The sequence below is a fragment of the Quercus lobata genome, chromosome 6 (genome assembly GCF_001633185.2).
Source record: "Quercus lobata isolate SW786 chromosome 6, ValleyOak3.0 Primary Assembly, whole genome shotgun sequence".
Taxonomy (NCBI): domain Eukaryota; kingdom Viridiplantae; phylum Streptophyta; class Magnoliopsida; order Fagales; family Fagaceae; genus Quercus; species Quercus lobata.
The window spans coordinates 48,914,169-48,931,687 of NC_044909.1; the positions used below are offsets into that span (position 1 = coordinate 48,914,169).

The 17,519-nt window shown below is 36.2% G+C and overlaps 1 protein-coding gene and 1 non-coding gene across 2 annotated transcripts; one reads left to right on the top strand and one right to left on the bottom strand.

Annotated features, from left to right (window-relative positions):
- Positions 1–554: 554 nt before the first annotated feature.
- Positions 555–10,371, bottom strand: LOC115993712 (chaperone protein dnaJ A6, chloroplastic-like). The gene is made up of 4 exons (XM_031117668.1): positions 10,141–10,371; positions 8,123–8,280; positions 1,151–1,292; positions 555–967 (listed from the first exon to the last, which is right to left on the bottom strand). The coding sequence occupies exons 2-4, from the start codon at positions 8,227–8,229 to the stop codon at positions 842–844; spliced, it is 375 nt and encodes a 124-aa protein (XP_030973528.1). The 5' UTR covers positions 8,230–8,280; positions 10,141–10,371; the 3' UTR covers positions 555–841.
- Positions 10,372–17,339: 6,968 nt separating this feature from the next.
- Positions 17,340–17,427, top strand: TRNAY-GUA. Its single transcript is given in 2 exon segments — positions 17,340–17,376; positions 17,392–17,427. It is a non-coding gene; the product is annotated as a tRNA-Tyr (tRNA).
- Positions 17,428–17,519: the final 92 nt, after the last annotated feature.

The following is a 17,519-nucleotide window of genomic DNA, read 5'->3' on the forward strand; positions in this document are numbered from 1 at the left end:
TATTTATATGTTATACGAGTTAAACGGGTTGTGTTAAGTGGGTCATTTCGGGTTTGACACAAATAAATTGACGTGTCAAACGTGTCTATTGCGGGTTACGCGAGTTGACCCGCTTATGACACGTTTCTTATCGTGTCGTTTTCGAGTTGACCCGTTTATGACCCAAACCCATTAAGGCCCAACCCTAACCCGAAAAAAACCGTATTGGGTTCGTGTCGTGTTCGCGGGTTGGGTTGAACATTGACACCCCTAGTCAAAAGCAGCTTACTGTGTCACATAAACATTTATATCTGACCTAATACTACTTTGGCAGTTTCAATCTCCAACCATCTCATACAACATCCTAATGCCCATTTTTTCAATCTCAGTGCACTGGATAAAGATCCCCAGACATTATCAATAAGTTTAGTGACTAGAAAATGATAGTATGTGATCCACCATAGGGGAAACAATTGGTAATATGTATAAATTATATATACATATAAGGAAGCAGGGGGAGAAAATATTTTGATCAGAAAAATACTCATATCATTAACAGAGTCTCATTCTGAAAGTCTCTCCTGCAAAGTCTATAAGGTCTAAATGTTCTCCTTTTTCAAAAAAAGAAAAAAATGGGGAGGGGAAGCCAAACTCCATAAACAACTCCAAAGCAACATCAGTCAAATTAATAAGGATAGGGATGAGATAGTAATGAGTTGCATGGCATAATATTGAAGTATTTGCTTTGCTAATAAACATGGAGAAGTCTACTCTAATTGGCCTGATCTCTCTGCATACAGTTAATCTTAAAGCCATTAAGTGACAACTTGTATAACCATTGCAAAGATGAATTGGCAACTATTCAAGCAAGAACATAAAAGCAAAGAAGTTCATAGAACAATCTGCCAAAAGGGTAAAAATTGTATATACCGCTTTTAATTTCAGATTTACTGGCATTTCTTGACACCCCAAGAAGAGAATAGAAATCCTGTACATAAAAAGATATTAGTACCTTAATCTGATAAGTAAAATAGAGCATTCCTTCTAATAAAATTTAAATAAATAAATAGGGAAATATAGATACCCTATTTTTAAAATAAAAATAAAATTTTGAAAACTATTTAGCCCCAACTATCATTTCAAAGAAAAAACAAAACAATTTTACACTCACAGAATCTGCTCTAACTGTGAAACGTGCACCCCTACGACGTTGTGAAGTTTGAGATGACCCTGGATACGATACCACAGGGAAGGAACCACGAGAAAATAAGCTTGAACTTGGTGCCGACAAAAAGCTTATACTGCTTGTAGTACTGCAAAGAAGTTGATATAAGCACATCAAACATTTCCACAATTTACTAGATCTGAAAATGTTGGTAACATTTTCTGACAAGTAAATAAAATTTAATTTGAAGAGAAGACCACATGTACATGGAGAACAAATACTCAGTAAATTGTAAACAGCCAAATAAAAATATCAGAGAGCATTGCCAATACTCAATTTCCATCACAATAAGTCACCAATATCTGATACTAAACCCAAACAATAAATCTCCACAAAAATTAAAATCACATCAAATTCAAACAAGAGTCTCAAAGAGAGAAAGAGAGAGAGAAGAGATCAGAACCAGTTTACAGTTATAAAACACAGACCAGGATAATCACACATAGAAAACAAGCTGATCCACATTCTAACATACAAGCAATTATCACTCAACAATTGGAAATTGTGATGGAATCTTATTTTATAAGGAATTGATAATCAAACCAGAAAATCTCATCAAACCGAAGTTTTATCAAAATCTTGTCAAATTCAAGGAGTTGTCAATCTGGAATCCTATTTTAGAGAAGATGAAACAAAGACTAGCATGCTGGAAGAGGCTTCATTTATCTAAGGGGGGTAAGGTAACACTTACCCACTTACTTCCTTTCCATTCTTCCTTTACCTAGGAAGGTTGCTAATTGTATGGAGAAATTACATAGAGATTTTGTGGAGTGGAACTAGTGGAGATTCTAAATTACTGAAATGGGCTAAGGTTTGTCATCCAATGCAGGTAAGGGGGCTAGGTATAAGACGTTTGAGAAGTTTTAACTCTACCTTGTTGGGCAAGTGGTTGTGGAGGTATGGTTTAGAGACAGATGCTTTATGAAGGAGGGTTATAGAGGCAAAATATGGGCATGTTTAGGGTGGTTGGTTCATGAAAAATGTGACAAGTGTGTATGGTGTTAGTCTCTGGAGGTTTATTAGAAGTGGCTGGTTGAACTTCTCTAAACTCCTACAGTATGATGTGGGTGATCTACTAAAGTGAATTTTTGGAAGCATGTGTGGTGTGGGGATATTACCCTCAAAAAGGCTTTTCCTGAACTTTATTGTCTTAGTAGGGTAAGGGACTCTTCAATGGCAGAGGTTATGTGTTGGTCCAGTGGGAGGATTCATTGGAATTTTCAATTTCGTAGTTCACCGCAAGATTGGGAGGAAGACTCTTTTGATCAGTTTATGGACATTGTTTACTCTTCAAAAGTGTGGAGGGTTGGCCCTAACAAGGTTTGTTGGAAGCCAACAAGGTAGAGGTTGAGGTTAGAGGTTTCTATCTTTCTTTCTACACTCCTACTCTTTCCTTCCCATGGAGGTTGGTGTGGCAATCGAAGGTTCCTCCAAGGGTGGCTTTCTTTTCAAGGACAGCTTATTTAGGTAAGATTCTACATCAGTCTACCTCTCTACCATTCCATTCATGATTCACGTGACACTTACTTTTATATCCATTTCTTTAACCAACTCCCAAACACCAAGTCAAAAAGATACTTTGATGAAGTCTTTGTCTCATTCCCACTCTCTCCTCACTCTCCTGTTACCAATGTTGTATCATAACCAAACAACAAATCCAACTCAATTTAACGCGTATATTGATTTTTGTGGATTAGCGTGTTGGGTTATAGGTGGGATCCTTTTGAACAGAGGGAATTGGAGGTGACACAGGCATTGAATGAGGGAGAGTTTCTGGGGCTTGAGGGGAAGAACTCGAAATGGGTGGTGAACTTAATGAAAAGTTTCTGTAAAATTGTGGGTTTCCCCATTGTAAAACATGAAGATCAATGTCTGGCTTTGTTTCGTCTTCTAGAACAGGACTGCATTGATGTGGTTAACGTTGGGAAGTCTAAAGGGATAGGAAATACAAGGCAGAAAGGGCTCAGGGAGCTCAAAGGATTGATTTCTTCAATTAATTATGATGGGGTACATTCTAAGGGAGGGACAGAGTTTCTTCAGATGGTACAGGGGTGTAGACTAGTTTTAAATGAGTTTAAGGCTTTTATCTTGGAATGTTAGGGGATTAAACAATCCTCAAAAGCGAGAGGTGTGTAAGAATCTTCTCAAAGAGTGGAAGTGTGATATTGTTTGCTTTCAAGAAACTAAGCTGTTTTCTTTAAACTCTTCTGTTGTTCGAAGTCTTTGGGGTAGTTCGTTCATTGACAGGGTTGCTCTAGATGCGGTCAACACTGCAAGAGGGATCTTACTAGTCTGGGATAAGAGTCTATGAAAAGATTGACAATTCTATAGGTCAGTTTTCGATTAATGTTTTACTTAAGGGGGTTGTGGACGATTTTGTATGGGCTTGTTCAAGAGTGTATGGTCCTAATGATGATAGCCAACGGGGTGCGTTGTGGGAGGGGCTCATAAGGATACACTCCAGATGGAATATAGCCTGGTGTGTTTTTGGAGATTTTAAAATCATTCGATATTCGAGTGAGAGATTTGGTTGTAGGCTTTCAGTCCGGCTATGTTTGCGTTTTCAGATTTAATTGAGGCTAATTACCTTGTGGATTTACCACTTGAAGGGACTTCTTTCACTTGGTTTAGAGATTCGAGGACAGATTGTATGTCAAGAATTGATAGGACCTTAGCATCGATAGATTGGGTAGATCATTTTGGGAATGTGTCTCAAAGGGTACTCCCCCGAGTAGTCTCTGATCATTGCCCACTTTTGGCGGTTGCTAGTTGTGTCAAGAAAGGTCAAAGTGCCTTTAAGTTTGAGAATATGTGGTTGAAAGAAGAGGGATTTGTGGATAGAGTTCGGCAATGGTGGAATGGGTATTGTTTTCTGGGTTCTCCGAGTTTTATTCTGGCTCGTAAATTAAAAGCTCTTAAAGATGAATTGAAAAAGTGGAATAAGGAGGTTTTTGGGGACTTGGCCTTTAGGAAGAAATGCCTTTGATCTGAGCTATTGGATTTGGATGCAAGGGAGGATTTGTTTGGTCTTTCGCAAGAAGATCAAACGCATCGTGGTCAGATTAAAGGAGAAATTGCACTTTTAGCCTCTTTGGAGGAGACTTCTTGGAGACAAAAGTCCCGGATATTGTTTGTGAAGGAGGGTGACAACAATACTCGCTTTTTTCATCGGGTAGCAAACTCGCATAGAAGAACTAATCATATTCGAGGTATAGAGGTAGATGGGGTCCTTTATGAGGATGAGGAAGAGGTGCGGTCTAAGGTGGTTCAGTTTTACTAGGGCTTGTACACGGAGCCAAATTCTTGGCGTCCTTCTTTGGACGGTTTGGAGTTTGCTTATATTGAGGAGGATGAGCGGCTTGTTCTTGAGAGGGCTTTTTCTGAGGAGGTGGTACAGGTCCTCCAAGAGATGGAGGGTGATAAAGCCCCAGGTCCTAACGGCTTCACTATGGCCTTTTTTCAAAAGTGCTGGAGTGTAGTGGAAAAGGATGTTATGGCCTTCTTTGATCATTTTCATAGAAGCTCAGATTTTGAACGGTCCTTGAATGCTTCTTTTCTAGCTTTAATCCCCAAGAAGAATAATGCCCTAAATATCAGAGATTTTAGGCCTATCAGTTTAGTGAGCAGTGTGTATAAGTTGCTATCTAAAGTGTTGGCTAATAGATTGAGGACGGTGTTGGATAAACTCATTTCAAAGTCTCAAAATTCTTTTGTTGGTGGTAGACAGATTTTAGACTCTGTGCTTATAGCTAATGAATGCCTAGATAGTAGACTAAAATGTTAGATTCCAGGAGTGGTGTGTAAGTTAGACATTGAGAAAGCCTATGATCATGTAAGTTGGGATACTTTGTTCTATTTTCTAGAGAGGATGGGCTTTGGGGGTCGATGGAGAAGTTGGGTAAAGGCTTGTGTTTCTACTATTCGTTTCTCAGTCTTGGTTAATGGTTCTCCTGCTGGTTTTTTTGGTAGTTCTAGAGGCCTTAGACAAGGTGATCCGTTATCTCCCCTCCTTTTTCTTTTGATTATGGAGGTTTTAAGCTGGATTTTGAAGAAAACTGAGGACGGTGGCCTTATTCAGGGTTTTCATGTGGGTACTATTAGCTCTACTAGCATTCGTATTTCCCATCTTTTATTTGCTGATGACACCATTCTTTTCTGTGATGCTTCTAGGGAGCAGTTGCTATCCATTAGGCTGATTTTGTCTTGTTTTCAAGCTTTTACTGGTTTGAAGGTGAATGTGGGGAAAAATAAAATTGTTCCTATTGGGGAGGTGAGCAACATTCACAATTCGGCTAACATTCTTCATTGCAGGGTGGGCAATTTGTCCATGATCTATTTGGGAATGCCATTGGATACCTCGTATAAGACAGCCTCTATTTGGAATCCGATTCTAGAGAGGATGGAGAAGAAGTTGGCAAGCTGGAAGCGGCTTTATTTGTCAAAGGGTGGCAGACACTCCTTGTTGAAAAGTACATTGTCAAGCCTCCCGACCTATTATCTTTCCCTTTCTACTGTTCCTAAAGCTGTGGCAATGAGATTAGAACGTATTCAGAGAAATTTTTTGTGGGGTTCTTCAGCAGAGTGCTTCAAATACCCTTTGGTGGCTTAGGAAAAAGTTTGCTTACCTCGTGAGCTGGGTGGGTTGGGAATTCGAAATTTGGTGTCGTTTAATCAAGCTCTTCTGGGTAAATGGCTTTGGAGATATGGTCATGAAACTACTCATCTATGGCGGAAGGTTATAGCCACGAAATATGGGGTGGGGAAAGGGGGTTGGAGCACTAGAGTTTGTAGAAGGGCTCATGATTGTGGTTTATGGAGAAGTATTCGTGACGGGTGGGAAAGTTTTTCTAGGCATGTGTCTTTTGTGGTGGGGGATGGTTCTTGTATTCTTTTTTGGCATTATAAGTGGACTGGGGATAATTCTCTCAAATCTCTTTATCCTCAGCTATTTGTGTTTTCAGCCAATAAGGAAGCTTTTGTTTCTGAAGTGTTAAGTCCTCTAGCTGGTGATAATGATAGAGTATGGAGTCTAAGATTTTATAGGGAATTTAATGATTGGGAGTTGGCGGCTTCCTATTCCCTTCTTCACTTCATTCAATCTAGAATTCCTAGGGGTGGAGGTAGTGACAATCTTTCTTGGTGTCTTAATGGAAGTGAGAAGTTTGATGTTTGGTCTTTTTACCTTAATATTCGAAACGCAACTCTTACTTCTTTCCCTTGGAAAGGCATTTGGAAAGCAAAGGTTCCTAAAAAGGTGGCATTCTTTATGTGGACAGCAGCTCATAGTCAGATCCTTACTTTGGATAATTTTATGCTCCAAGGCCAAACTTTGGTAAATCATTGTTGTATGTGTTGCTGTAATGAAGAATCTGTGGATCACCTGCTGATTTCTTGTCCGGTTGCTCATTCTCTATGGATGTATATGATTCCGCTGTTTGGGATTGATTGGGTCATGCCAGGTTCCGTTATAGACTTATTTTTTTGTTGGTATCAATGGCTTGGGAAACATAGTTTTGTTATTTGGAATCTAGTTCCGGGTTGTTTAATGTGGAATGTTTGGGCAGAACGGAATCGACGTTCTTTAGAGGATATGGCGAAATCATTGGATCAGTTGCTAGATTTATGTAGACAGACCCTCTTTGATTGGGCTTGGTGTTAGGGCCTCTCAAATTGTTCTACTATCTCGGATTTTCTTTTGTCTCTTAGGATAACTTAATGCCTGTTTGCTGTTCTTTCTCCCTCTTTTCTTCTTGTTCACTATCGTGAATCTTGTATTTTGTTTTAGCTTTTTCTCTTTTAATAAAATTTTTTTCTTACCTATCAAAAAAAAGAGTTGGGTTGTAATTTTATTTGGAGTCTTGGGTTGGTATGTGTTTTGATTGATAATTTTTTCAATCCATGTACCCAAACCAGACCCAACATATATATAAATTTATTTTATTACCTATATTTTATAAGTTTAATTTAATTAATTTAGATCTATTTTGATAGTAAGTTTTAGTTTAATTAATTTTGATATTTTTTTTATAGTTAATTTTAATGAGTATAAAATTTTGGAATAAAATTTAGGCATATTATATGAATTGTAATAATTTTTTTTTTTTTTTTTTTTTCCGATAAGATGAATTTTAATAATTTATTATAAAACAAATGCTTAAATAGTTGATGAAAGCCTAATACAAGTGTAAGACCAAAAACAAGTTGATTCAACCACTAAATTCCGTTGTGCTAACTTTAATGGTGCATCTAGAACTCCTTCATTATACTTTGAAGACCTCTTTGTGAAGATTCTAAGAAGACTTTAAGACTACAAGATTTTATAAAGGAGAATCTCAATTATGACAATTTCTATGTAAAATTAGGAGAGTGTAGTTAATTTTCATCAGCACATCACATACTCAAATTCTCTTCAAATTAGCTGCCAGTTATTGTTTCACACTTTTTTTTTTTTTTTTGATAGGTAAGAAAGATGTATATTCAAAAAACTGCTAAATGCAAAGTAGCACCAGCATATCAAAAGTACAAGAAAAGATAGAAAAGCAAAAACATAAAAAAATAAAATAAAAAAAAAACACTAATTACAAAAGAAGAAGAGAGCTAAGGAATAAAGGAAGAGAATCACTAAAAATTCTTTTTATAGTGGAATTTGTATTCACACTTAGCTAGTAGCCTAGTACGTTTCTTCTATTTTGTAGTGGAACCTTAACTTTGAAATTCTTTTTATAATTGGTATGTTACACATGAACCTAGTTGCTCTTGAACCCACGATCTCATCCTCCACCTTGCACATACAAGGGAAGAGGATGCCATTTAAGCTACTTTTCAAGAAATATAATAAGAAAGAGGTTTCTATACAATCCAATTATCTAGGAAGTATAATCTATTGATGATAACTTAGACATATAGACTGATACTCACCAATATCGGGATGTTGGAATCTTGTTTGTGACATAAGACCTCAGCATACACTGAGGGCGAATTCCCCATTGAGCAACCCATGTACTTCCACAAGGTGAAATTGCCATCAATTTTGTTGGCTAAAAAGAACTATTTATGAGTTTACGCCTGATGAACTTCTGCCAAAAGCATAACATATAAGTCAGGATATTAGTTTATAATACATCAAAAGAAACTATACTGGTTAATGAGAGCTTCTAATTTAAGAAACAAAAATTGATTTAATGGATGAAACTCAAAAATAGGACTAAAGGATATATAATACCCAGCATGATTGTGTAGGCAACACAGCCCCCTTAAATAGCCCCATACAGAAGTTTGGACATGCAAGGACTTGTGCAGTACAATTTGCTTGCTCAATAAGCATATCAATACATGGCACACATTCATGAGACTCACTACGACCAATTTCTTGACTTTTTTTACAATTTTAAAAACTCAACTTTTTGATAGGTAAAAAATAATAATATTAATAATAATAACAAATAGTTGGGCTTGTCACTACTTGAACCCCTACCCTTGGACTTGCAAGGTGATGAGCCACAAGTGCTTCCTACCACTAAGCCAACCACGTGTAATTTTAAAAACTCAAATTGCAAATGAACATGTGTAAAATATTGTTCCCAGTCAAAGAAAATAGAGCTTAAAGAGAGAGCACGAACACAAGAGCAGAAGATTTCATAAGTTTATTCAAGCACATAAAATTTTTAAAGGAAAAAAAAATGATTTAGCACAAGTCAAAACGTAATGAATGGTTGAACAATAATGTCCTGAAATTTCTTGTTGTACCAAATTTTTTTTTTTAATTAAAAAAATATAAAATTTTTGGGCATGTCAGAAAGCATCTTCAACAAAGGATACTTCTGCTGCCATCTGGTTTACATTGAAAGAGGGTAAGATTGGTAGGTGAGCTCCCTGGGTTGACATTTTTACTCAAAATGAGCAAGATTTGATGAGTCATTAATCCCACACCTAAACTTTCGGGATGCAATCTCTGGTTTCCTATGAAGTGGAGCACATCTATGATTTCATGATTTGCACAAGATTAGAAAGGCAGCAGATAGACGTGACCTTTTATTTTATTATTAGGAAGTGCAATATAAGTCTTCTTAATAATCAGACTAGCAGCACACGTTTACAGAAATACACTGATTTTTCTTTGTCAGCTCATCCTGATTCAAAAGCTAAGAACCATGGGCCGCAATTGTAATCTAACTTCTGAAAGCCAAGATATTTGGCAAGTTTACAGTATCACAGGGTTATATATTGTCTACAGAACTTGGAAACAGTCCAATCTGAGTTGAGCTGCAACTCCAAATGGCAAATATAAAAGAGAACTAAATAATTAATCTTCGTTCCCCAACTTCGAAACACTCCTCTTTTCTTTTCTTAACAGCAAACACTATGTTACTTTATACGCAACGGTATTAACATCCACCAAATCACAATCTAATTTACTTAACAAGTGACCTAACATACTCACCCAATGTATAATTACATTTCCCAGTCATTTGGTATCGTCAATTTTCTCCATTTTCGAGTACCAGCTCCCTCCCATAAACAACAAAGTGCATCCAAACAGGGCCTTTTAACACATATTTCTCTCAAAGAACTAACTCTATGAGTGTCCTCCACCTACTAAGAACTAAAAACTCCTACTTAGTTATCATTCTCAAAGAAAATTTCCATTTCAAACCATGCCAAAAGTCCTTATCCACTAGGGTTTCATTTCACATCCACCATTAACAGAACCAAACAATTAATTGAACAAAAACAATGACAATACGAAGCAACATACTGTTTCTCAATTCAAAGAACAAGCATAGCATATCGATATCAATCCAATTCAAGCAATACAACACAATACAAAACAGAACAAAAAAGCAAGCATTTATTCGAAGTTGCGAACTTTTCATGTGCAGTAAAGCAGTGTAGAAGAAGTTAGGGCATTTATTCGAAGCTGCAAATGGAAGACGAACCTGTGTTTGGCTTTGCTCTTTGTTTCGTTGAATCTCAGTAACTCTTAGGTCACAGACTCTCTCTCTCTGAGAAGTGAGAGGGAGAGAGTGTGTTGGGGTTTTGGTTGCGGAGGAGGATGAGGCTCTAGAGAGCTCTAATTGGAGAGCAAAATAAGGCTGATAGTGATAATATTGTCATTTCAATGGGGTTGGGTTTTGGGTTTTTAATGTGTTGCTTTCTGCGACCTAGTTGTTTCGTGTTTCTGCGGCTTCTCTACCGTTCGATTGTGATCTTGGGTTGGAGATCTGACTTCTCTCAAACTAGTCTGTCAAAATGTTGATATTTTATTGGACCAGAGGTGGACAGGTCTAACTTTATGATATTTTATCTGCTGGTTCTAAAATAAAATAATAGAAATCTTGGATCAAAAAAAAAAAAAAAGAATAATAGAAATGTAAAAGATTTTTGCAAATTATTTCTATTGTGAACTAGTGATACCAAAGAAGCTTGTTTTGGTTCAGAATAATAAGGATGGTGACAACTTTTTTGACAATTGCTCGAAGTGGTGGGTTTTTATTTTTCATAATTCTATAGTTACAACAAATCTTGGATATATTGAAAATATCAAAGGTGTTAATTGATCTATAAGGTTATTGACCGTTGAAATAGTAGCTTATGATTAAAATAAATAAAAATGGTGTTAATGATCTACGATTAAGTTTGTAGCAGTTTTTCAAAAAAAAAAAAAAGTTGTAGCAAAGTTGTTATTTGTAATTTTATTGAATCGGCATCTCCCATGCATAAAGTACTTAGAGGTCTAGGAGGGAAATGATTCGAACTGCGGGATTAGCAGCATGTTATAATAATCTCTGAAAAAAAAAAAAAAAGTCAAACCCAAAAATAGGAAAGTTGAGACCCAAGTATTGTATTGTAAGTGTTTTGTTACACATATGGCTAGAACATGAGATACCACCTCTTGTAATAAAGTAACTATAATACTAAACTAAATAGTCCGAGCTCCTATAAACTTTGATGTGTGGCTCAAGGAAGGCCCAAATTTTTATTAAATTGTATACACAAAGATTTACGCTAATCAATAGTGTAGGGATGTTAAGCCCAGCGATATATATCTCTATGTGTATATTGGGCTGGAGGTCCAGCCCAATTCGAGGACATTAAGTGGTCTAAAGAAGGGCGAACATAATCAGAGGAGTTTGTGTTAGTAAGTGAAGAGGTTAGTTTTGATCATATGGGTCCATGAGGGTAGTCCGATGATGAATCCCTCCCCGACTAAGCAAAGCTGAGGTTCGAAGTGGTAGTCTATCATCCAGAGCAGTGTTCCAGGAGATTCTATTGATATGGATAAGCATCACAGAAGCACAGAATAGAGGAAAGTCCTAAAATATCTAGAGAAAAAGCTGCTACCTCTGTATTGAATGTTCTGCATCTAACCAACTGGCCTCATTAATGTGGAGGTAATACCTGAACAATAATTTTTAACCTTACAGCTACTACCATAAATTTCAGGAAAGTACTAATGGGACAAAGACCAAACATCAACAATCTGCCCTACACGTGGAGGGTAAAGAGAAAATAAGGAAGATAGTATAAAATAGAAAGAATACCCTAAAGAGGGAGATCGAAAAATTAAGAGAAAAACATTATAACAATCAAAAGTTGAACTTGTAATTAAACTTGAAAAGAAATATATAAGAACTAGTCTCCTTGGATTGTGCCGATGACGATTTTCTTTAAATTAAACTAGTCTATCTTCACTTTCTTGTCATTGAGATCCACTTTACTTGTTGTCTAACTCATTAAAACCCAGTTTTCCAACCCACTCTCTATAAATTCATTGTATTGGGCTTTTTGGACCTAAACCCATCCATCCCTTGGGTTAGGGACTCAAACTGCGTCCTTACACATAGATTCAAGCTTATAAACATATTGCATTCAAGATAAGTATATATAATATTATATGTTTATATATTTACACAAACTTTAGAAAGAATTATACAATTTTATAACTAAATTTTTCAGATATCAACATATTATTTATAAATGATTGATAATATGAATGATATTTTTAGTTGTAAAAATTAATATAGTTTTAAACAATATAAAGTTGATGAATTTTATAAGTTCATAAATGAAAATTATACTACTTAATTAACTCAAGTTATATAATTTCATCTGTAACTTAGCTGTTATTATTATTAACATCAAATTTTGAAAGGATATAGATTTTGTTAGTTTTGATGTTTACTAAATATATATTGGTAAATAAAATGAACATATTATGAATTTTAAATACTTTGTTTGGCTCGACTCAGTTTGTTTTCAACCCTAAGTTCAATGATATTGTTCAATCTCTTTTATGGAGAAAATTAATATTCAAAACTCTCTCTTGCTTATTGTGTTTGGAGCATTCCACTTGTTTCGATAGAAAAAAATTGTTGGAAAATTGACTTTTTTTTTTTTATGTTTGGTTGTTGTAGGGACAAAGTTTGGAGCCCAAGCCCGAACTGTATGGAATCCTGGTCCAAAAAGCCCAATACGATGAATTTTGTAGAGTATGGGTCAAAGAACTAGGTTTAGACGAGTTGAGCAACGGCTTGCATGGGGTTAAGAAACAATCAGACAAGAATAAAAGCTATTATGATCAAACGACCTTCCATCCGAGGAGACTAGAGTTTTACTTAGAAATAAAGATCACCACATTAGGGTTCTTTTACATGCTACAGTATTCTTTTCTTATCCCTTTTTTGCTCTCCCCTCTTCATGGGGGTTTTTCCACATTATATAAGTCCTTCCTGATTATCTGGACCTTACACTTGTTGATCACCTGGACCCCCATTTGAGCGCCTATCCCATCAGACACCCCTTTCAGTCTTCTGTGAGTTGTGGCAGCCAAAGCAATACTGTTCAGGGATCTTCTACACATTAATACGACTAGAAAAGTAGCTGCAATGCATTTAATGTGGTGGTGGCAGCTTTTCCTTAGATATTTTGAGTTTTCTTCCATTTCACATGTTCAGAGGACGTACTTCAACTGCTTGAGTATACACTTGGCCTGGGTCTGCCATGTCCAAGGAGGAGTTCCTCCTCGGACCTTCTTCTCTTTGTCTCCCACTGACGAAGCTTGTAACGTAGATAATCTAAGTTGTGTTTCTCTCCTCAGATTTGTTAGTGTCTTCGAACAAGGCTCAAGACCCAATACATTATTTTGGGCCATAGTCCCCACAGTTGCAATCCTAAAAATACACTAAAAACATGTTTTTCCTTTTGTTTGACTCGAACTACAAAGCATCAATCTTTTTATTGTAATACCAAATAATTATAAGAATAATAAGTTTCATTCACAAAACATACCCCTAATATGAAAACATTTCCTATTTTTTTCCATTTAGGAGAGAGAGAGAGAGAGAGATTTGATTTTTATTTTTTGCTTGAATGAGGAAATTTAACTCAATCACCATTAAGTGAATTAGTCTTATTAAAAAGTAAGAATAATGATTTTTTTATTGAGATGAAGAATAATGATTTTTTAATTATATATATTATGGGGGCCGATCAATTACTAAAGTTATTAAAGTCAAGTTAATTGGGCCTGTGGACCATCCGAGGATGCAAACCTGCCCGATGAGGCCCATATCAGATTGAATGGGTAACCAAACGAAGGGAAGAGTGAATATCACGAAAGGTGAGTTCAGTATTCGTCCGATGACAAAACCCTTCTCAGCAATATAAGTCCGAGGACGATTAGGATGCCATCTTGTTACAAACATACCTCGGAGCTACGTCACCACTAAAGGTGGGATAAGGGGCCAAAGGTGAGAGAGAGAGAAGGCAAACAAATATCTATGGTAACAGCTGCCTCCGCATTAATTGCCTCTCAACAAACTCTCTGGCCGCATTAATGTGGAAGTGATGTCTGAACAGTGATGAAGTAGCCTTACAGCTGCTAGAAGGAGGTTCTAGAAGGTGTTAGATAGGACAAAAAGAGATCCTCTGAACCCAACCTACACGTGTGTGGTGAAGATGGACTAAAGAGGGCGGTATATAACATGAAAGAAAAGCATGCAGAAAGAGGATCGGAACAGAGAGAAAAACAAAGAGAAGACTCAGGAAGAAAACTTAAAAACAAAAGAACTGTATTTGTTTCAAAGAAAAACCGATTGTTATATCAGTTCTGATCCATCTATAAACGTGAGGTTAAATCTTTTTACTTTTATAGAGGTTAATCTAGTTCTTGAACACTTACGCTCTACAAATTTTATTATTTGGGCCTGTTAACGTACGAACCCAAGACTGGTTTGGGGTCGTTATAAATTGAGTCCTTACATATATAGAACAGTAAACTAAGTATTACTTTCTAAAAAAAAAAAAAAATTAAGTATTATATAATTTATATTTAAATATAAAAACGCACATTAAAATGGTTGTCTTTTAGATCTCAAATTTTATTTAGTCAACCCTGCTTGTCATCCATTGATTCAATTAAAAATAAAAATTTATTAAGTGACTTGATGTACCTGACACCATAACATATTAAAAAATATAAAAAAAAAAATGATCGGCATGGTAATAAAAAAAATGGGTGAGTGGCATACCATGAATTTTTTTTTAAGTTTGAGGTAGAGAGTCCGTTAGGATACTGCTTATTTTTTTGAAAATTTAAAATTTATTGCTAAAAATATTGTAGTAAAATAATTTTTAAAACACAAAATACTGTAGCAGTGAGTGATTGCTGCGTTTTTCATGGGTTTGGTGGTCCATGAACAGTGCCATAGAACCCACCAAAAAAAAAACAAAACACAACTTAATTGCTGGGCAAACGCACGCATATTACTCGAAATATTTATATAACTAAACGAACTGGAAAAATTGTGAGGTCAATCATAAGAGAGTTTTTAAAAATTATGGGCCCGTTTGTTACTGTTGTTTAAACAACAGTTTTCAATGTTTAAACAATATTACATATATTTTCACATATTTTTTTATTTACACATATTTTCAAAAAATACAAACAACGTTATTAGAATTCTTTTACCAAATGACTCCTATAACTCTTTGCATTTTCATTATTTTTAAAAGAAAATTTTAACAAGTTTTTTTTTTTTTTTTTGGGTTAAAAGGGGAAACATAAACAACACTAAGCAACAAAAACAGGGGCAGGACAGAGCCTACTAACAACTAGCCCAACGGCATCATCCTCCAACAAGGTAGATAACTCCACCGGAGGATTTGAAAATACAACAAACTCACTGTCTAGCAGTAATCCTATTCTAGCCAAAAAATCAGCGCACTTGTTAGCCTCCCTGTAGATATGCCTGAATCTTCTCTGAGGAATTTGGTTAGCCATAATTCTGCAATCTTCCATGATAGTTGAGACAAAAGCATTACAAGAAGAGGGAGAGTTAAAGGCATCCACAATGGCTTTAGCATCTACCTCAATAATAACAGAATGCACATTAGCTTGCAGACACAGATGCAGACCATCACGCAGCGCCCATAATTCCGCCATAAAACTATTTGTACTCCCAATCCTTCTAGCAAAACCTGTCACCCAACTCCCATTTTCATCTCTAATTAGCCCACCTCCACTTGCTAGACCAGTATTGCTTGTTGCCGAACCATCCGTGTTCAAGGTGAGCCAGCCAACCATCGGTTTCTCCCATCTAACACTCCTTATAACTGTCCTTTTGGTGGCCAAGCCATTGTTCGCACAGAAATAGAACTCCGAAGCACGATCCATCACTTCTTTGCTTAGTCTGGGATTAGGATTTTTCTAGTTGAAGATGCAAAGATTCCTCTCCTTCCAAAGCAGCCAAATGCCAAATAAGAAAATAAGATTCCACGGTAGGGAACCAGATTGGTGATAAGAGCTAGATGTGGCATTATAGAAAAGCCAATCCTGTAAGCTCAAGGAGAAGAAATTATGCTTGATTACCCGCCTACCCAAGTGCAGCCACAAATTCTTACTAACGGGGCAGTCACGCAGTCTGTGCAAGATAGTTTCTGCCTCAACATGACACTGGGGGCAGCAGACATCAACTTGAAGACCTCTATCCGCTAAACACTGATTAACTCCAATGCTATGGTGCATACACTTCCAGACAAAATTTTGAATTGTAGGCAGAATTTTTAGCTTCCAAATCCACTTTCCATTGAAAGGGGCATCCCTCAAGGAGTCCGTGGCCAACCCATAAGCACTCTTAAGCTCAAAATCACCCTTGGCCAAGTACTTCCAGGCCAATCTATCCTCTAATCTGGCAGAAAAGGGGATTGGGATGGCCTTTATATCATTGAAAACTTCCTCCAAAAAAATCATTTGGATTAAAGACCAATCCCAACTACTAGTAAGATCCACCACCTCCTTTATCTTTAGATTGGCGGCCTCTCTAGACAAAGGCCCCTGAATGGTCTTTCTAAGGCATAACAAGTTTTTAAAACACCATAAACGTGTCTTTCTATGGCCCTAAAATAAATTAAAAGATCCTTTTTCTTTTTCATTTTGTTATTCCTATGAACGTAGCGTTAGAAACTGTTCAGAACTTATAACTTAGAGAAGGCCCTATAGGGGTGAGGATGGTCTGTTTGTGGCCGAGGTCTTATTTGAGGCTAGTTGGAATTTGAGTTTGCTCTCTTTTGTCTTAACCCACTCTATGGACAGTGACATCAACAACAGTTCAACACCACCCGTCCAACTATTTGGTTTTTCAGTTGGAAGTATAAGAGCTCATGCTGCTCATCCCATTGAATCATCTAATTCCTTTACAGTTTTAAATCCAAAAAAAAAAATAATAATAATAATTTATAATTGTAAGTGATAATTGATTGACGGTTGATGACTTGTAGCATCAGTCATCACCCTATTCTATTTTATGTAAGGACAAAATTTGGATACAGTATCTTAGATGCTATTCTTTAAATTATTCTCTTAATATTCAATTATATGGTTATTTCATTAAAAAATATATTTTCATCCCATGAAAAAAAATCTACATCGTAGTAAAAAGAAAATGTAAAAAACAGCATCTAAATATTATACCTAAATTTTACTCTTTAGCTAATTAGCCTACTCTTTGAACTTATTTTAAGTTATAACTGCTAATAATAGAGCCGGTGTCCCCAATATTAACTCATGCATGCCTGTTTTAGTCATTTTACCTAAATAGAACCTTTATTAATTAAATATGTGGAGAAATATCAACAACCGACCTTAGCTCAGTTGGTAGAGCGGAGGACTGTAGTTGAGATCAATTGTTATCCTTAGGTCGCTGGTTCGAATCCGGCAGGTCGGATTTTTTTTTTTTTATATTTATTTCTAAATCTTTCTCTCGAAGTTTTCCCCTTACTTTCACACAAATACTTTATACCTTCTTTTGCTTTTTCC

What these genes read in the sequence shown, in the direction of transcription:
- LOC115993712 (XM_031117668.1), bottom strand. Translation starts at nt 8,229, where the DNA reads ATGGCAATTTCACCTTGTGGAAGTACATGGGTTGCTCAATGGGGAATT. An exon ending in ATTCCAACATCCCGATATTG is followed by an intron (nt 1,293 to 8,122) that starts GTGAGTATCAGT and finishes ACTTCTTTGCAG; the next exon opens with TACTACAAGCAGTATAAGCT. An exon ending in TCACAGTTAGAGCAGATTCT is followed by an intron (nt 968 to 1,150) that starts GTGAGTGTAAAA and finishes TTTTATGTACAG; the next exon opens with GATTTCTATTCTCTTCTTGG.